Below are 21,071 nucleotides of genomic sequence, written 5' to 3'. Positions count from 1 at the left end.
GGCAGTAGGAAGCTGTGGAAGGATTTCAAGGGATATAATATGGAATGATTTATGGTTTAGAAAGATAATCTAGTGTCTTTCTGGAGGGGGGCAACTGGAGGAATGCTTTTATTTAGACTTTGTATCAATTAGGATTTGATTATAAGTAATCCAACTCAAACAAACTTAAACAAAAAGAGGAATTTATCCTGGATCATGGAATCCAGGGAATGACTTGAGGAACCAACCAGTCTCATGAACGGTTGATCTGAGCTTCAGGAACAAATAAAAACAAGGCTGTTGGTACCACCAATATTTTTAGTCTTTGCTTCATTCTGTGTTTTTATTAGGTTCAGTTTGCCTGCTCATGGATCAGTTAAATGTGGTTTAGGGGTAGGGTTTGTAAGAATATGATTGCTTCCTAGATGTCCATGTAGATTTAATTAGTACAGTGTCCACAGTAAGAGATGTGGAGTGTTAGAGTGGTGCCTTGTGGAGGAGATGGATTCGAGAGATACTAAGTAGGACAGTTTACAGAATTTGTCCAGAGGGAAAGAGAATTGGACTGATTTCTCTTTTCATGAGCAAACTGCTGGCTTGCTGATGCTGTTAATCAGGTGACGGAAATACAAGAAGAGTATGCTTGGAATGGGAACATGATGAACTTGGTTTTAAAAGTACTAAGTTGGAGATCCCTAGGGACTTATAGGAGCTTGTTGAATATGGAGATCTGAATCTTGGAAGAAAGTGCTTAGGAAATTCACAGCAATGGTGAAAGCTATGGTGGTGAGTAAAATAGTCTGAGTGTATAAAATAAGAGAATTGGAATATTGAGAGCATAAACAGAGGAAGAGGAATATGAAATAAATTAATAGACTAATTAGAAAGGTAGGGAGAAGTATAGTGTCAAAGAAACCAAAGGCCTTTTATCCAGGACATATATGCCACATAGGGATTGAAAAAAATCATTTGGATTTGACCATTAGGAAATCCTTGATGATCTTAATGAGAGCAGTTCCAATGAGAAGTTGGGACCCAGGTTGCATTAAGTTTGGAGGATTAATAACTGGGAGATGAAGTAGAAATAAACCGATGTAGACTTTTTTTCTAGAGGTTTGACTGTGAAGGGAAGGTAAAATGAGAGCTGGGAGGTTTTTTAAATTTTATTTTGGAATGGAAGAGATGTGAGCATTATAGTTTCAAACGGTAAATAGTTTTTAAGTTTTTTCTGGCTTGGATACATTTTATTCTTTATGTTTAAATATTTAGCATTGTAAACATTAACTGCTGTGTTTATTAGAGTTAGTACAGAGATAGTGAGACTTTAAGAGCAGAGACCTGTGTTCTAATCTCAGTTCCCCGGAATAATCACTGTAGTAATTAAAATGAAGTTTTATATTCTCTTCTGTGTGTTAGTCACTGTGTTAATAGGCCTTTTATACATACTATCATTAATCCTCACCACAAATTAATCTCTAAGGTGAGTATTACACTGTTTTACAAATAAACCTGAGAGTTTACCTTTCAGGATCACATAGATTTTTAGCGATCATACTATGATTCCAGTACAGATATGTCTGTTTCTGAAGTTGGTACTCTTTTTTTCTGCATCACATTGCCTCCTTTCTAACCTCAAATAGCTTCTCAAGTTGTAGATCCCTATTTCCTCATCTGTCACGTTAGGATAGTCCTATCACACCTATATCAAATTGCTCATTGAATGCTGTGGTATTATTATCTATATTTTGTTTGAAAAGAGAAATTATATATTTGGTTAAATACCAGACAGACCTTATAAATGTGGTCATCTTTAGCACTATCGTTTGTCTAAACAGTATTTTACTTTTTAAGGTGGTGGTATCATGGATACAGAAATGTCTGAAGATATAGACCACAACTTAACTCCTACCCTTGACAGCATGTCTTATGGAATGCCGAATCAAACAGGATCTGAAAATTCATTGCTGGATGAAGATGATTATTTTTTGAACTCTGGGGATCTTGCAGGAATTCCAGTCGTTGGTAGTGACAATGAGGATGAACAGGATTTTAGTTCAAAGGACAATCTTGTTTCTTCAATTCATACTGATGATAGCTTGGAAGTAGAGAGAAGAGTCACACAGCATGAATCAGACAATGAAAATGAAATACAGATTCAAAATAAATTAAAAAAAGACTTTCCTAAACAGTTTGATCAGGTTTCTGTCTTTAAATCAATACGGAAAGATTTTAGTCTAGTAAGAGAAAACAGCAAAGAGACATTTTCTGGAAAGGAGAAAAATAGAGACCTAACTTATCATGAACGTGAAAAACGGTTGGATAAACCCCATAAAGAGTTGGATTCAAGGTTGAAAAGCAGTTTTTTTGATAAAGCAGGTAATAATTGTTGGAATAGAGCCACAAAACACAATAAATAACTACGTACTGATAATAATATAGCTTTTATTCTGATTCTAAGCAAAATATGAACAGTTAAATTCATTGTAAGCTTGTCATTTTTCTTTTATCCTTGTTCTTTGCAGAGTGACTGAATTTCTCCCAGTAACTTTTGGTAATGGTAAAAATGATTGAAAAATAGTTCTAAACCTCATTTCTCCCTCCCCTGGTTGCAATATTTTGATGAGAAGGCAAGATACTCAAGTCACCTGCTCATTTTCTTTGGTTGAACATTGGAACCTCAAGTTGGATTTAACTTCTTTGTGCTGTAAGCACTAATTCAAACTGCTGTCCCACCAATTAGTCCAAATTAGGGAGGGTTTTTCTATTTGATAACATTTCTCTTTTATGTTCTAGAGGTTTCTTGAGGCCCTTCTTGAGCCTCTTTGCCCAGAGTACCCTATACTTTAGCTTCAGTTCCATTCTTAAATATGTCACATATTTTCTTGTTTCTTTGCCTTCTTTTACCTCTGCTGTTCCGTTTGTCTGCATGTCCTTTTCTTTCTTTGTATATATGCCTATAAAGTACTTCTTATCCAACAATGCCTAACACATAAACCTCTTCTACTCTGTAGTCTTCTCTAACCTCTCTACCTGAAGAATGAATTGTTTCCTTCTCTATATTTACATAACATTTTGTTCATACCTCATTATTTATAGTACTTATAATACTTATTATACTTCTATATTTGTTTTGTTGTACCTACCAGTGTAGTTTATTGAGGGCCAGATTGTATCGTATTCATCTTTGCATTCTTAGGGCCTAACTTGGTGCAGTGAAAATAGTAATATTTCAATAAATGCTCAATAGATGTGAAGGAAAGCAAGGTGCCATATATCAGCCCTTACATTTCTTCTGTCAATGCTGGAAAAATATAGTAGAAAGACTAGGTCAGTATTAAAAAGAGCAATTAATTTACATATCCATTATGTACCAGGCTGAACAGGGTATACTATATTTTTAAATATATATTATTAAATTTATATTTTTGATATCTCTATGGGGGATAAATTATGAGGGCATTTATGCCCAAGGAGCATAATGTCTAATAGTAGAAGGGAAAAGTCAAGTAGTAGAAGTATCAATGACCAGTTAAATAGTGTAAGATTTAATTTATAATTAAATACAGTGGTAGAAGAATTTGTCATAGGCCATATAAGAAGATTTCTTTCAGGTAACTGAAACAGTGTATTTTAGGTATTATTAGAAAAGAGCTGCTTTTTAACTCAGTGGCCAGGGAAGGTTTATAGAGGAGAGGTGAATTTTGAACTGAGCAGAATCAGAAGTCTGTATAGAGATAGATAGATAGATAGATAGATAGATAGATAGATAGATAGATCGATCGATCTTGGAATGATATAAGCAGAAATGGGGAGGAACAAACACAAGTAATTTGCAGAGTATAGTGAATAAGGTAACCACATTATTTAGGTTTGAGCGAGGAAATGTGTAAGGTGAGGCTAAAAGGAAAGTGGGGCTAGACTTTTGTTTGAGTGAAACTATCTTTTGGGTATTTTTGGGGACCCATTTCACTCTAATAAGCATCTTTATTTGACAAGAGAGGTGATTATCGAATGATAGCTTTTTAGGTCACTCTTTATAAGATTTGTTATTCATATACATGTGTTTGTTTTGTTTTTTTTTTCTTTCAATAGCTAATCAAGTTGAAGAAACATTACATACCCATTTACCACAAACCCCAGAAACAAACTTTAGGGTAAGTTTTCAGTGTGTATGCAGACTGCTGTAACTGTGGCAAGTGTCAAAGTTTTCTCTGTGTCATTTTCTAAACTGTAACTATATGTGTTAGGTAGAGCACGGATTGTTTTTTTAATTTGCTTTATTATTTGGTAAGGACATCTTTGAAGATGTTCTGAGAAGCCTCAGCTCTTAGTTTCTTTATTTGTATTTGATATTTAGACATAGACCAATTTACTTTTAGGCATAGGGACTCTAATGCGTATCCATAGAGTTCTTCATTTCCAGTGAGCTTATCTTTGGGTGTTAACACCTGAAGAGGAGTAATCTTTAAATCTGAATATTTATTAATACTTTATATTGTGTTTTAGGATTCCAGCTATCCATTTGCCAATAAAGAATCCATTGGTTCGGAACTGGGGAATTCCTTTGCATCAAATATTAGAATTAAAGAAGAACCTTTGGATGATGAGTATGACAAAGCAATGGCACCACAGCAGGGACTACTAGACAAAATTAAAGATGAACCTGACAATGCTCAAGTAAACATTTCACCTTTACTTTCCCCCCCTTCTTTTCTGTTCCACACGTGAATTCTTCATTTGAGAGAGGAAATTCTTGATTAAGAAGTCAAGTAGTTTGTTGACAGTGTGAGAGGAGACTTCATGAAGGTTAAGGCAATTTGAATTATCTTCTGAGAGTAATGCTAAGGAATCAAGAGTTACATGAAACTTCTCCTGAGTAGTAATTTAGGCTTTTAATCCTCTTTGTTCCTTAATGTCACTGTTCTATGATTTTTACAATTTCAGTGCAGGATTAGGGAAGGGGAGTCTTCAAGGATTTGAGATTGATGCAGCAGACACGGCTGAAGGTTTATGGTTTTTATGAGTTTATGTTGTGATTGAGTTTATACAAGGTAGTAAGCCTTGCGCAATTACTGATAATGAAGTACACACCGTGTGTGGATTTAAGTTTCTTGGGGGAGGAAGTAATGGACAGGTTATCTTTGAAAGGGTTAATTGATTGAAGAACTAGTTCATTTGATCAATGGGTAGAAGGTAAAGGAGGCTTTGATGGGTGAAATGGGATTCCCAATTTGAGATCTGTAATTAATAGGGAGGACCCAGCTCTGCTATTGAAGATTGCTCTGGAGGAAAAATTTACAGAGATCCTGTAACTGAAGTTCTGAAATCAGTGAAGATATCTAAGCAGTTAATGACATTACAGTAGTTGGGATGTAAGAAAAAAGTTATGTGCTGTAATAATTTTGGAGTGTACGAAGGGAACTGAGGGAGGAATACACAAAATCAGTTATTTGAGGGTGGTCTATGTTTTATACAAAGGGCATGAATTCAGAGGCTGAGAAGTAAAGATACCATGAATTAGCTATTTCTCGACATGATAGTTGATCTAAAGACAGGTTCCCTTTCCATATGTTTCTATTATTTTGGGGAGCTGAATGTGTGAGACTTCTGTGGAAGAGATTTTTTTATTCACATGTCTCTGAGCACGGTTTCCCAACTTTGGCACTATTGACATTTTGGTCCAGATAATTCTTTGTTGTGAGGGGCTGTCCAATGCAGTGTAGTACATTTGTTTAGCAATATCCTTGGCCTCCACCTACTTGGTACCAATAGTATCTCCATCCCCGCCCCCCCCCCCCCCCCCAAGTGTCTGCAGACATTGCCATACGTCCCCTGGTGGGTGGGCAAAATTGTCTGCTGTTGAGAACCACTGTTTTACAATAAGGAGATGTAAGAATAGATGTTTTGTATGAGTCACATTGATGTTCAGTTAATTTCTTGGTGCTCAGTGGAAGGTAGCAGTATAGAGTAGTGATGATAAAGCTGTAGGAACTGGATGGTTATGAGTGAAGGTAACAAAGAAGATGGCAGAGCAGGAATATGAAAATAGTTAAATACAAGGTAGATTGAAAGCATGTTAACAGAAGCAGGCAAAATGGAGATCTTGGTTATTGGTATTAGGGATAAAGAAATATCTTGGTAACCTAGGGAAAGTTCATGCCTCAGAAGACTACAAACACATCCGTATACAGGGAAGATTTCCTGTCTCTTTACATGCCCCAGTGTGGACATGGGACATTCATAAGAAATCATAATCCTGGCAGGGATCCAAAAGCATTACTTTCTCTCTCAGTAGCACTGCCTTTAGGATGAAAAGGCAGTTATAGCAAAGACCAAATACCTTGGGGGAAGGGGAGCATCAGGAAGGATAATTTATATTACTTTTTTGAAAGCAATCAGCAATTCCAGTGGTTGGGGGATACCAATAGGATGGAATTGTCATAAACAACTACATGTTTATATACTATTGAAAGTGTAATATGTTATAAAATGCTGATTATGAAGTTTCATCATGATTTTGGGGAAGAAATTCCTCAAAAGTTTCAGCATTTGATTGATTGGACTCTTGAGAACCAAGCAGGAATGTGTATAGGTCCTGGGCGTACAGTCCAGAGACATTCTTTACCCTGACCCTACAACGGGGCAGTCCGAGCGCGTGAGTAGATAAAGCTAGGTTTTTCAAAACAAAACAAAACAAAACAAAATGTTTATTTATTATTATGAGACAGAGAGAGACAGAGCATGAGCATGGGAGGGGCAGAGAGAGGAGGAGACACAGAATCCGAAGCAGGCTCCAGGCTCTGAGCTGTCAGCACAGAGCCCAACCTGGGGCTTGAACTCACAAACTTCGAGATCATGACCTGAGCTGAAGTCGGACACTTAACCGACTGAGCCACCCAGGTGCCCTGATAAAGTTAGGTTTTCTCTGAGAAATCCTTTCTATTGTATCAGCCACACCAATTCTGTAGGATCAGACCTTTTCATAATTCTTCTAGATATCCCTCTGGGCAACTTATGTTAGACACAGATACCTGGTCTTTCTTTTCTTTTCCCTCATCTTTCCTTCCTGTTCCCTTTCCCTTCCCCTTTCCCTCCCCACTTCCTCTCCTTCATTGCCCTCTTCCTTTAGGTATTTCTCTCCCGTGACCATTGGAAATCGGTATTCTTTGCTGTTCAGTACTGCCTAATGCTTTCACTCTTACATTTCCCATAGACTGGTGAAAGGAGTCCTAATATTATTTTAACAGTTTCTAAAACAGTACTATTAACCTAACTCTCTTAAAATACTGATAGGTTTTACAGTTGTGGTCAGGCTTTACTTTTGACTGTCAGTTACCAGTAGTAACTTTTGTCATGATTTAATAAGATCATAGCTTTAGTTCATGGCACCTTATCAAAACCTCCTTTGGCTTTTCTCTTTGCTTAACTTGTAATTTTACTTTCAGCTCACTTCCCAATTCTCCTTTTTACACAATTCATTTTGGTCTTAATTTCTTTACTTTCCATACTTGCTCTACTTTCCAAATCACCTGGGGTGCTGAAATGTGTGTATATGTATTTAAAGACTCAACCCATTTGTTCTTGATTATTTCATCAGTTAATGATTTTCTGGGGTCACCAGTTGTCATCCTCCTACCTCTGTTATCAGCATAATATCATTTGGTCTTGCAGTTTCATTTCTTTATTCAGATCCTTCCTGCATGTGACTATATTTTCTGTAGTGTTTTATAGGTACAGTGTACCTATACAGTGTGTAGTGTGTTGCCTCATCTTTGTGTATAAGAAGGCCATAGTAGGTGGTATTAACTCCATTTGTAGATGAGGGAACTGAAGTTCATAAAGGTTGGAAGGAACCATTATGGGGCCATAATGAAGGTCATTTTATTATTATCCTAACAATCTTTATATAAATAAAAGTTGTTTAATGTTTAAAACTGCCTGGAGAAGGTTTTTTAAAATAGAAAATTTAAAGAGCCAGAGACCCTATTTTTGCTTTTCCCCTTTTCTATTGGTTCTAAAAATTGGAAATTCAGTGAATACTACATTAACGTCATGATTTTTTTTCTTTTCTTTTTCCTCTTATTAAAAGAGCTAATTTTATCTCTTGTTAAAGTAAATGGATTATGATGGGAAAGCAAATAAATTTTCACAATAGTGAGTCATAGAGTTTTAGAAAGTAGAATGCAGTAATTAAATGCTGGGCTTTTTTGGGGCGCCTGGGTGGCGCAGTCGGTTGAGCGTCCGACTTCAGCCAGGTCACGATCTCGCGGTCCGTGAGTTCGAGCCCCGCATCAGGCTCTGGGCCGATGGCTCGGAGCCTGGAGCCTGTTTCCGATTCTGTGTCTCCCTCTCTCTCTGCCCCTCCCCCGTTCATGCTCTGTCTCTCTCTGTCCCAAAAATAAATAAAAAACGTTGGAAAAAAAAAAAATTTTAAATGCTGGGCTTTTTTAAGGTATATCAGATTAACTTGGCTGTAGGTACTGGGTTCTTCATTTCTAAAATACTGTCTTGGGATACGGATACAATTCTTCCTTTATGGTAAACAAAGGGAAGGTAAAGCTATTGGTAAAGGATTTTTTTGTTTTGTTTTGATAACCTGTTTTTCTCCTTCTGAAAGCTTTTGAAGCCATCAGATTTTCACTTAAGTTATTAGTCATTGTTTATAATTAAATATTTGTAAAGTTAGTCATCTTTAGGGGGATACTAACATAAACATGATTCTGCCTTGAAGGCGTTGTGCGGTCTATAAGTAGAGTACTTAAGATACACTTATTTTACTATGGTATATAAGTAATATGTACTTGAGGCTTAAGAAACGTATCAGAAGTTTGGAATAATTGTCATGAACAGTGAAAAAGAAAGAGCTGACTGGAGACCATTAAAGTATGTCAATAAGTATTGATTTTTTCGGGAGTTTTCTGAGATTAAAAAAAGTTTTTTTTACTTGAAATTTGCTTTAATATACTATATAATGTAGGAATGTCAGGATGAGCCAATGTTAGGAAATCTTTTAATACATAATTTCAACTGGTCAAATAAGACTGTTTGGATAGATAGATGCAGAAAGACATCTCACGTAATTTACTGTGCATTTCTTGTAATAGATACTCTCTTGGTCATGGTAAGGAAATATCTACTTCAGATCAATAACAATCATTGAATTTAAGAGTAAAATGATGGAAACCTGTTAATAATTACTAAAAGAACACAAATTACTGATGTCAGCATTATTATTTAACTCTTGTTGGATTTTCGACCCAGTACATGTTAAAGAAATTAGAAGAAATAATGGAAAAGGGGAGACAAAATTGTCATCGTTTACTGGTAAGGATCTTTATTAGAGAATTAATAGAGTTCATGAAAGTATAGTGGAGTAGCTAGTTGAATTTTAGTTATATGAAAGATAGCAATATTTCTGTAAATCACTTGTTTCTCAGAGAATATGATGAAAATATTTGGTCTTCCCCTTGGCAAAGCAATTAGAAAGTACTTATGTCAGGTGAAAGACAATTTGATAGAATGGAGAGACTTTTAAAAAAATGTAAGATATTAGTTATTCCTAAATTAAGATACAGTTTTGATACAGTTCTGATGACAATATCAGTAGGTTCTAATGTTTTGAAGAATAGGCATCCACACAAACATTCGACATGTGTTCTAAAAATATAGGTTGATAGTGGTGGACTATTGTATAAATGGTTAAACCTCTCATGATTACGTTTATTAGGATAGTGTGATATCCTAAAAATAGGCTGGCTCAGTTGGTGGAGCATGCGACTCTTGATCTTGGGGCCTTGAGTTTGGGCCCCATGCTGGGGGTAGAGTTTATTTAAAAAAAATATATATATATATACGGCTGATAATGATACAGAATAGATTGCCACAAAAGAGACATTTTCAAAGCAATCTGATCTGTTAACAGTGAATGGAAGGAATTCACTAGTTACTCAGAGAAAGAAAAAGAAGACTAGCCCTTTAAACATCAAAATAAATAAATTCCAGATGGATTAAATTAGGGATTGGGCAAATTAGCAGCAGCATGCCAAATCCAGCCTGCTTTCTGTGTTTTCTGTTTTGTTTTTGTTTTTCTGCACACTGTTTTTGTAAATGAAGTTTTATTGGATCATTGCCACATTCATTTCATTTACATATTACCTATGGGTGTTTCTGCTCTACCAGGACAGAGTTGAGTAGTTGTGGTAGTATGGCCTCCAAAATAAAAAAATATTTAGTATCTGGCCCTTTGCAGATAAAGTTTGCTGACCTCTGGATGAAAGGACTGTTTTAGAAACAATGAAACCATTTTCTTAGTGTTTTATTTTGGAAGTAGAACTTTATAAGAATCGAAGGAGTCACAAAGGTAAAAACTAGATTTTTGGCATAGAAATGGAAACTTTATAAAAAGTTTTAAAAGTACATATTGAGGAAATGTTAATAACATGCTATACAGGGTTAATATTGTTACATTATAATGCTTTTTTGTAAGTGGATATTACAAAAAGAATTGCAGATTGAAATGAAATAGTAGTGGGGAAAGACTTTTCAATGGCTTTTCACAAATTGCTAGAATAAATCTAATCAGAAGTTTAAAAACAACAACCTGTCATTGTGTATCAAGAACATTTACTGTGTGCCTTTTTACCTAGTAATTTCACTTCAAGAATCCTTTCCTTAGAAGATAATGCTAAGTATGAGAGTATGAATATTCACTTAAGATATTCATCATGGCATTTCTAATTATACCAAATGTGAGGAAACAAAAGGACTGACTGACATTGGGTTATGGTCATATAATCTCAGTGTTATGCAGGGCCATCAAATTGGAGACTGAGGCCAAAGGAAAAATCAGTAATACTGATCCTGTCTTTATTTATTTAAATTTTGTTATTTTGTTCATGGATTTTGCATTTTTTGATTTTTAAAAATGCCGCATTGAAACACTAATTTATCTTGATTACTGAGATTTTTGGTACCTTAACTTTGTGCCTGAGGCAAATGCCTCACTCACCCTATCCCAGTCCGATCCCTGTGTAATCTGGTATATCTATTAAATAATACACATCTATCAGTACTTCTCAAACTTGAGTAATGTACCAGATACCTCTTAACCACAAAAAAAGGGGGATATTTTGGAGTTGCCTGAGAATTCCAAGAATAAGAGATCTGCTGGGGTTTCGCAGATTTCAGTGTGATAAGCAATTAATTAAAATAAAAGTTAAATCTGGCACTTAGAGTTTTCACAGTGCAATAATAGAATTGTTAAAGCAAATAACAGCACTGAAAACTTGTAGTATAACTCAGTTATATGTGGTTATTCATGACTAAAAATAAGTTTACATTCACCAAAAAAGTCATTGAAATAGATGCAGTTTTTAAAAATATTCTCTTAGAATTCTCAGACTCCCTACAGTACATCTGTAGACCTCAGGGATTCTTGGACTCCAACTTAAAAAACACGGACATTTAGCCACTTGAAGTGATTTTGGAGTAAAATGTAATAATATGCAAATGTTTCACTGACTCAAGTGATCAAGAAATTATTTTACTAGAATGATATATTCAGTTTAATTACAACTATGTAGAGAAATAAAATCTCTGACTACAGGAGGGGAAAAGACTGGAAAGAAATATACCAAGAGAAAATGGTGGTTGTTTTGGTGTGATAGAAATATGAATAGAATTTTTCCTTATTTCTGCTTGTCTAAATTTTGTATAGTTTTACAATACAAAATATAGTTTGTGTATTACTTTTATAATAGATAAACGGCACCTTAAAATACTGTAATAATAATTGTCAAAAATAAATATCTGGTAGTGCTACAAGGCTAGTTGGGTAGCTTCCTTCATTTTTTTTTGTTTGTTTCTTTCTCAGCATATACAAACCTATTATACCCTTATTGCAATTATAGATTGCTTGCTATTATTTCTTATTAATGGTAATGTAGTATAAATTCCCCTCCCCACCCTCCCACCCATGTAGCCAAAACAAAACTTATTGAATGTCTGGATTTCTTTAGATATTTTATATTCATTCTTTTCTCTAAGTATTTATTTATTTATTTTCTTTTTTAAAGGAGTATAGTCATGGCCAACAGCAAAAAACTCAAGAAGGGGAACTGAAAATTAGTGCTGTGTTTTCAGTCAGTGGCAGTCCTCTTGGTAAGAAACAGAATTGAGTAAATGAATCATGTTTATTTATTCTGACCAGTATGAGTGAGAGGAAGTATCTACTTGTATTAGTAAGCTAGGCAGTTCTCTGCTCATTTAGAATGGCTGTCATTTATATTGGATAATTAGTTTGGGGTTTCAAGACTGGTTATGGAAGAGGAAGAAAGGATATATACATAAAATTCATGATGAAAAGTAAAACATTTTTCTTTTAATTTTTTTTAAGCTCCACAGTTGACTACTGGCTTTCAGCCTTCACTGGCGTCATCTGGCATGAATAAAATGCTTCCTTCAGTTCCAGCCACAGCTGTTCGAGTTTCCTGTTCTGGTTGTAAAAAAATTCTCCAGAAGGGGCAAACTGCTTACCAGAGGAAGGGGTCGACTCAGCTCTTCTGTTCTACACTGTGCCTCACTGGATATACAGTTCCACCTGCCCGCCCACCACCTCCTCCCACCAAGAAAACTTGTTCAAGTTGCTCAAAGTATAGCAGAATTCTAAATTATCTTCTGTTTCCTTTTAAAACACTTCATTCTTATCTGTGTATTGTTTAGTTTTCTACATTTCCATATTTTTTGGTAATTGCCACAGTATGTTGTTGCTTTCAGTTTTTCTGGATCCTAGGTGCTCAGCTTATTTGAATTATAAATAATGTGCCTTTTATATATATTGAGATGTTTTTGAAACCAGCCTTTCCATCCATGTTAGTTGAGATGCTTCATAAAACAAAAACTACACCACTTAGGTCATATAATACCACAATATTTTATTTGTAGGTAATAGATACTGAAATCCAAAAATATTTAAAGTTATGTATCCTGTTATCTAATTGGAATTCATTTAATACCTTTCTTATCTTTAAAAGTACTCCAGTGTAAAAAAAAAGAAAAAAGGACTCCAATATATATTTTTATCTTCTCAATATCTCTGAACTGCCTCAGAGGTACCATTTCAGTGTTTAATATCAAAAGACTATGACCTTAGACCTTGATGAGATCATCCTGATATATTTGAAGAATATGAACTAATTTTGGCTGATTTGGTAAGGTGATTGTTAAAACTGTTTAAATAGGTCAGAAAAAGATGAATAATGCTCTCATTCTGAAACACTTTGGCCTGGTATTAGTTTTATTAGTTTAGATATTTGTGTTTATAGTGATTTATTAGTTTAGATATTTGTGTTTATAGTGCCTTACGTGGATCCTTCCCTTTCTCTGGAAAGGGAAAAAAGATGCTCCCTCTTCTGGTTTAAATGGAAAAAGGCATTTTAGAGACTTGAAAGAAATTTGAATGTGGTTAGAAGTCTTTTTGGAAGTTATGTGGGCTTCCCTTTATGTTTCATGTTTGATTTAGCAAAAATAGATTTCTTTATTTGTACAGTTTGAATTATGAAGCATGCTTTTGAAAGTGTGTACCTCTTTTCTATATTCTAGTATATTCATCATCAGATTCTAAGATTAAGTCAACTTGAAAATTATATTTATAGGGTTTTTTTTCCCTTTTTTCTGTTTTGCCATGAGACAATTTCATATAACTTCCTTTTATGCTTCTTTATTTAATTCTACTTTAGTGATAGGCACTTTCTGAAATTTTGATTTTATTTCTTCTTTCATAATAATAGCCCTAGATAGTTCAGAGATGTTATCAGTGAATTTCAAAATGACCTTAGAAAACTCACAGAAGGGGTTTTTGTTTTTTTGTTTTGTTTTTTATTTATTTTGAGAGAGACAGTGTGAGCAGGGGGAGGCAGAGAGAGAGAGAATCCCAAGCAGCGTCTGCACTGTCAGTGGGTAGCCCAATGCAGGGTGCATACCCATGAACCAAGCCATGAAATCATGACCTAAGCCGAAATCAAGAGTTGGATGCTTAACTGATTGAGCCACCCAGGCATCCCAGAAACCCATAGAAGTTTTAAGATGTGTGCCCTCTTTCTTTGTTTTTAAATTCTTGTGCATACATATTTTTATTTTAGGTCATTTTTACCTACATATCATATCTTACCTATCTTGATCTTACGTAGTTTGGTTATCCTTTAAGATTACATTTCTCTTTTGTTATGTTTGGTCTTACCCATAAATCTTCCATTTTTTCATCCTGTCATTTCTTGACTCTTAACTGTTCTACCTCTTTATTCACGTATTCTATTATCCTTTTTTGTTTTTTTTTTTTAAATCCCTCGTTCTTTTTCCATTTGCCTCTTACTGTCCTTTCAGGTACTCCTTACCTGCCTGATCTCCATTTTCTTTCTTTTCTCCCCTTCTCATTTTACAGGTTATCTTTTCTATTGTTGCTCAGTCCTCAACCACTGATCAGTCTTGTTTTTCCTTGCATTTTGTTTTATTCCTGAACTACTCTTTTATCTCTTTTTTTTACCACTTAACCATTCCTCCCCTTGTTTTCCTCTTACACAGTCAGACTGCAGAAGTTTAGGATGGTCTGATTTATCTGACTATAATATTGTTGAATTGGATCATACCTTAAGTATAAGGAAATTGGATTCAAAGAAATTAAAAGATTTCCTCTGTGTCACATAGCTGGTTAATTTGGGCACATGCGTCGCCTGCCCCTGCCACTCCATATAATCAAACAGGTTTAATTTGTAAGTTAATCCCTTGAAGGAGCCCAAGAAGGATTTCAATTTAATTGAATGGGTGGAACTAGAAAAGATTTCCATCCTGATAGCCACTGCTATTTTTATAGACCAGCAGACATATAGCAGCAGCACTTAGGTTGATTAAAAAAAAACAAAAAAAAAAAACCACCTCATTAGCTGTTTGAAGTACGTTTTATTTTTCTTAATGTTTTATTAACCATATTTCTTAGCATCTTGAATTTAACCTAAATTCTGAATATATTTTAGCTAATCATCATTTAATTTTCAGGTTTCCTTAGTAATAAGGACCTAATGCTTAGTTTTTAAAAATCTGTTTCAAAATCCTACTTAGAAGAGATAATTTGGAGGGTAATTTTTTTAATACTGTTAGATAAAATTACTTGATACAATGATAGAGAAGTAACTATTTTGGGATTGTCTGTATCATTTCTGAATTTTTACTGTTTGGAATCAGATAAAATCTATGATAAATGTAATGTAGTTGGATGCTAAGCATACTAAGGCGAGTGAGAAATACCTGCTTTTATACTCTATTGCTTTGATCAATGCTGCTCCCCAATTCTTATTTCCTTAACCTTCTGGAAAACTCCTATTTAAGACATAGCAAAAATAGCCTTTCATGTTACATATTGTCTGAAATAATTGTTTCTTCATTTCTCTTTCTGTTGTGCATTATATTTTTTCATAATTAGTTCACTTTTGTATTTTAAGAATGCTTCTGTTATGGCATTTTATGTCATTTGTCTGTTTGTCCCAATATGGTGTGAGCACCTTTAGTGCATGCTTGTACCATATTTTTATACAGGATGTAGCTAGTGGCTGGCTCAATATAAGTGCTCAGTAAATACCCCTGTAAATGAAATATATTAAAATCTACTTAAAAAATAACTGTGAAGGCAAAAAAAAAAAAAAAAAAAAATGCAGAAACTAGAGGTGCCTGGAGCTACTAAGTATAGAAGATGAGGTATGAAGTTATACATTACAGCATATGAGGTGTTCCTGGTGATGATTCCCATTATGTTTACTATTATCTTCTATTGAATCAGAGATATTTGTCATCTTTTCTAAAAAGTGCTCTATTTGTATAGTTTAAGTTGCAAGAATGAATATAATGGCTTATATACTATTATGTGTATGTGTATTCATGAGAGAGAGACACTATTTGGAAAATTTCATCAAGGCATTGTTTTCCCATTGGCTTTTAAAATGCTTTATGCTTAAACTATCTGATAAACTACTATTTAGGAACAGTGGTTTAGGGGTAAGATAAAGGGTGGAGTGGTAGGGAGCCTTAAAAGGTTTTAATATTCATTGCCTTTGCTACTAATACTTGTAAATTAAATTATTTAGATATGGAAATACTCTATTTTGTACAACCATGCTAGAATATACACTGTGTAGCTTGAAATATACTTTTACTTTCATTCATTCATTCATTCATTCATTCAAGGTTTTATTTAAATAATCTCTACACCCAATGTGGGTCTTGAACTCACAACCCTGAGATCAAGAGTTGCATGCTGTACTGACTCAGCCAGCCAGGCGGCCCTGTATTTTTACTCTTAAATGATAGTGTTTTATATTTTTTCTTTTTTGATTTTTCAAGTGTATGTAAAATTAAAAATAGTTTTAATTATTTTTAAAGAGTATCTTGAAAATATAGAAGAGCCTAAAAAAGAAAATTCCTATCTCTTATAATCCCACCTACTAGAGATAATGAATGATAACTGATGTGTAGTCTGTTAGTCTTAAAATATAGTATATTAATCCTCACAACAGTTCTATGAAATAAATCATGTGTTAGAAGTTCTGTTTTATGGAACAGAACTTAAGGATCAGAGCAATTTATCAGTTTATCCAGGAAAACTGAGGCTTTCTCATTTAAGTAACAGTGTCCTTTCCATACACCCATAATGGCCTCTGTGTTACTTATTAACTCACAAAAAAGGAAAAATACAAATGATACCGTGGCTTATTTTATCTTTGTTATCATTTTTAGAGACATTTTAAATCCAAAGGATGTGATCAGTGCCCAGTTTGAAAATACCACAGCTAGTAAAGATTTTTGCAGTCAGTCATGTCTGTCGACATACGAACTGAAAAGGAAACCTGTTGTCACCATAAATACGAATAGCATTTCAACCAAATGCAGCATGTGTCAGAAGAATGCTGTTGTAAGTCATCTTTTTACTTTATTGGGGTGTGTGGGGGGGAATCTAATGTTTGTGCTTAAAACAGATTTTTTTTTTTTTTAATGTTTATTTCTTTTGAGAGAGAGAGAGGGAGACAGAGAATCTCAATCAGGCTCCGTGCTGTCAGCCCAGAGCCCGATGAGGGGCTTGATCCCATGAGCTTATGACCTGAGCCAATACCAAGAGTCAGACGGTCAGCCTATTGAGCCATCCAGGCACCCCAAGAACAGCTTTTGATGGTCTGTGCTTGTGATTTGTTTGTTGTTTTTTAATTCCTAGATTCGACATGAAGTTAATTACCAGAATGTGGTACATAAACTTTGCAGTGATGCCTGCTTCTCTAAGTTTCGCTCTGCCAACAACCTCACCATGAACTGTTGTGAGAACTGTGGGGGCTACTGCTACAGTGGCTCTGGGCAGTGCCACGTGCTTCAGATAGAGGGCCAGTCTAAGAAGTTCTGTAGTTCAGCATGTATCACGGCGTATAAGCAGGTACATGACTGTATCTAACCCCAATGTCTTTGTTCATTTCAGGAGGACCTACGTTTTTTGGTAGTACTTACTTATGAAAATGCCGCAGAAATACGGAGATCTTATTATTAGCTTAATTGATGTACTTTACATATAAATAGGATCTGTCAAATGAATGTGTATTAAAAACCCGGTTATAGAGTTTTGTAAGTAGCATATTTCTCTTCATGCATTTGAAATACATGCTTCTGGGCATGACATTTTTATTTCAAATATGATTCATGTTTTTGAATAATATTTTGAAAATACATAAAGAAGAAAAATAATGCATTTCCCAGAGATACCCAGTCTTATCTTTTTGGTGTGTAGCCTTCTTTGAAATATATTTGGTTTGCATATAATATACTTTTTTATTGGACAAGGTAAGGTCCAGGTTACGTACATATTCTTGAATCAGATCCATATAGTTGAAATTGCATTTCAGAAATTGAAAATCTTACCATTAATTTGTTTATAAGGGTTTTTCCCTTTCTTCATGAAATACGAAAAAAATAAATGTAGGTCATATATTATTTTGTGAATAGATGAGGCTTATAGAAGATGAATTGAATGAAATCTGTATAACAAATACAGCTTCATTTTTACCATATTTGTAATTTGTTAGCAAATTTTGATCAAAAATTAGATTTTAGAATTCATAAATCCAAAGATATGATAATCTTTTTTTTTTTATTTTACAATGCCTTTCTTTTGTAGCATGATAGCTGATCATTCTTTTTCTTAAAATAGTGACTTTTTATACAGTCTACCAACATTCATGAATGTAATAATGTCAATTGAGAAATTCCTTTTAAATTCTTAATACTTTGCAGTGATTTTGGAATTTTAAACATTATATGGTGTTTCCTTTTATTTCTTGTTATTATTCAAGTACATTAAAGGGGCTTAGCTTTACTATTTCTTCCTTCCTTTAGAAACTCCTTGTTTTTGCTTTCACAGGGGATAAAAAAAGCCAATATCTTCATGAGTTTATCCTTGTTCAAAAGACTGTTTTCCTGATAACTGTTTCAAGTACTAAAAGTTACTTGGATTCAGTCTATTCAAAGATGGTTTATATTCCACAAGAGAAGGAGAAATAGGTTGAATCATCTTAATTTTAATTTATTTACTATATTTAATTTAGCCATTACTTATTAAATTTCTCACATATTGATATGTACTGTGGTACAGAGAAAGAATTTGATTTAGAAGTAAAGCATATCTCAGTTTGATATCTTGATTCTCTATTCAAATAGAATTTTACCTTGGATAAACAGTTAAACTCTCTGGGTTTAATTTTTCTTATCTGTGAATGGGTATTATACTACTACTGTCACTGGGATGTTATTAGGATTATGTGAAGGAAGAATGGGAAAGCACCTAGTATAGAACCTGGCATGTTGAAAATGGTCATATCTGTTGTTTTCTTTTTTTCCTTATATATAATTCATTCAACAAACATTAGATGCGATTCCTGCTTTGAAGGGCTCCATGTCTCCTAAGGGAGATAGACATAAAACTGAGTAGAGATGCTATGGTGGAAGTATTATGGTGTTCAGTGGGGCACAGAGGAAACATGGTCAGTTCTAGTTGGTAGGACAGGATGAGACTATCAGCAAAACTTCACAGAGATAATGGATGCTGGATATACTTTACATGTTATCTTGAATGTATGATATACTAGTAGTATTTAGTATTACTGGCTGCTGAATCCCTAATTTAAAAAAAAATTTTTTAATGTTTATTTATTTTTGAGAGAGAGACAGTGTTGAGTGGGGGAAAGGCAGAGAGAGAAGGAGACGCAGAAGCAGGCTCCAGGCTCTGAGCTGTCAGCACAGTGCCCGACACGGGGCTCGAACTCACGAGCTGTGAGATCATGACCTGAGCTGAAGTCGGACGACGCTCAACTCACTGAGCCACCCAGGCGCCCCTGCTGAATCCCTATTTTAGCGCAAACTTAAGATAATAGACTGTTCGATTGCTTATATTTGAAAATTTGTGATATCCAAGGTTTGCTCCCACTTTATTGCTTACTTGCTTTATTGCTTTGTGTGCTTTGTTGTTGTTAGTGATAGAATAGTTGGCAGTGACTTTCCTAATAAGTTTATTAATTTTATTGAATTCACATTTTATTGCCACATATAGCACCTTTTGTAGGGGGGTTCTTCTAATTTTTAGCATAGTGTAAGAGCATGAATTCCCTGTTTGTAATTTTCTAAAAATACTATTTTTATTTTTTTATTTTTATTTATTTATTTTTTTTTATTTTTGGGACAGAGAGAGACAGAGCATGAACGGGGGAGGGGCAGAGAGAGAGGGAGACACAGAATCGGAAACAGGCTCCAGGCTCCGAGCCATCAGCCCAGAGCCTGACGCGGGGCTCGAACTCACGGACCGCGAGATCGTGACCTGGCTGAAGTCGGACGCTTAACCGACTGCGCCACCCAGGCGCCCCTAAAAATACTATTTTTAAAACTATAGTTACAATCAATTAGTAGATTCCCAAACTAATTGCTAGATTGCGTTCAGCATTATTTTTTAATGAGATAGAATATATGGAAAATAATAAAAATGCATCACGTTATCATGATTTATATTGTTTTATGAAACTTTTCAGTTTTATATACATGTATAATACACAAACACAAAAGTTCAGAAGTATGTACTGGGTCACTTTGTAAAATTTATTTCTTACTGAGGATTGTAATCATAAAAGTTTGAAAGCCACTAATTTAAAATATTTCAACAGTGTTAAGTATAAACATTTCAAAGAATTATGCTTTTACTTATCATTTGGTAAAAATGAATGTTATTTTATTCTCTTAATAGAAATCAGCCAAAATTACACCATGTGCGCTTTGCAAATCATTGAGATCCTCAGCAGAAATGATTGAAAATACCAATAGCTTGGGAAAGACAGAGCTTTTCTGTTCTGTTAATTGCTTATCTGCTTACAGAGTTAAAATGGTTACTTCTGCAGGTAATACTGGTTTCATAAACTATATAAATATAATAGTTGACAAAATTATGGTTATTGCTTTTTGTATAGTACAGATTTTTGTCCAGATTTAATTGATTTTTAAGGCAAGTTTAAAATATTTCAGATCTGTGTTGTAAAATATCACCTATTGCCTTGATTGCTTAACTTCTGTTTATTTATTTGCTTGCCTATTTGTGCATTCCCCTTTACCAAAAGAATTTCATATGACTTCTTTAAGGTATTTTTTTTTATCCACACCTGATTTATTTCAGGGTTCATTTTGTAGTTTCAGGGTAGATCTACCGTGCCAACTTTACATTAAAAGAAATATTTTTAATGTTAAGTTAGTTTTTGTCTGTATGTGACATGGTTCAGTTGCTGCAACTTGACCTGGCCCTTGAATTTCATATATTGGATAATAGTTATTTTCTCATACATTTGTATACGTTTGTATATATTACTCACTAGTTTTTATTTTGATTTGCTAAGGTGTACAAGTTCAATGTAACAGTTGTAAAACCTCAGCAATCCCTCAGTATCACCTAGCCATGTCAGATGGAAGTATACGCAACTTCTGCAGCTACAGTTGTGTGGTAGCTTTCCAGGTACGGCTTCAGAAATCTTCCTCTC

At 34.5% G+C, this 21,071-nt stretch overlaps 1 protein-coding gene across 7 annotated transcripts in view; it reads left to right on the top strand.

Moving 5' to 3' along the window:
* The window catches only part of ZMYM4 (zinc finger MYM-type containing 4), a 150,209-nt gene that overhangs the window by 84,488 nt on the left and 44,650 nt on the right, over positions 1–21,071 (top strand). For 3 of the 7 annotated variants that reach the window (XM_058718098.1, XM_058718100.1, XM_058718101.1), the window contains 10 exons: positions 1,831–2,355; positions 4,072–4,133; positions 4,486–4,656; positions 9,241–9,303; positions 12,054–12,138; positions 12,374–12,629; positions 16,759–16,933; positions 17,231–17,443; positions 20,291–20,441; positions 20,931–21,046. In XM_058718098.1, the coding sequence (XP_058574081.1) occupies positions 1,831–2,355; positions 4,072–4,133; positions 4,486–4,656; positions 9,241–9,303; positions 12,054–12,138; positions 12,374–12,629; positions 16,759–16,933; positions 17,231–17,443; positions 20,291–20,441; positions 20,931–21,046 (1,817 nt within the window). Of the gene's footprint in view, positions 1–1,830; positions 2,356–2,520; positions 2,684–4,071; positions 4,134–4,485; positions 4,657–9,240; positions 9,304–12,053; positions 12,139–12,373; positions 12,630–16,758; positions 16,934–17,230; positions 17,444–20,290; positions 20,442–20,930; positions 21,047–21,071 lie in introns of those variants that run through there. The other 4 variants (XM_058718105.1, XM_058718104.1, XM_058718103.1 and 1 more) reach the window with 3 other exon arrangements.

Source organism: Neofelis nebulosa, chromosome 2 (genome assembly GCF_028018385.1).
Source record: "Neofelis nebulosa isolate mNeoNeb1 chromosome 2, mNeoNeb1.pri, whole genome shotgun sequence".
Lineage (NCBI taxonomy): Eukaryota > Metazoa > Chordata > Mammalia > Carnivora > Felidae > Neofelis > Neofelis nebulosa.
Note: the sequence above shows the minus strand (reverse complement) of the source record. Positions and strands in the feature narration are given on the sequence as shown.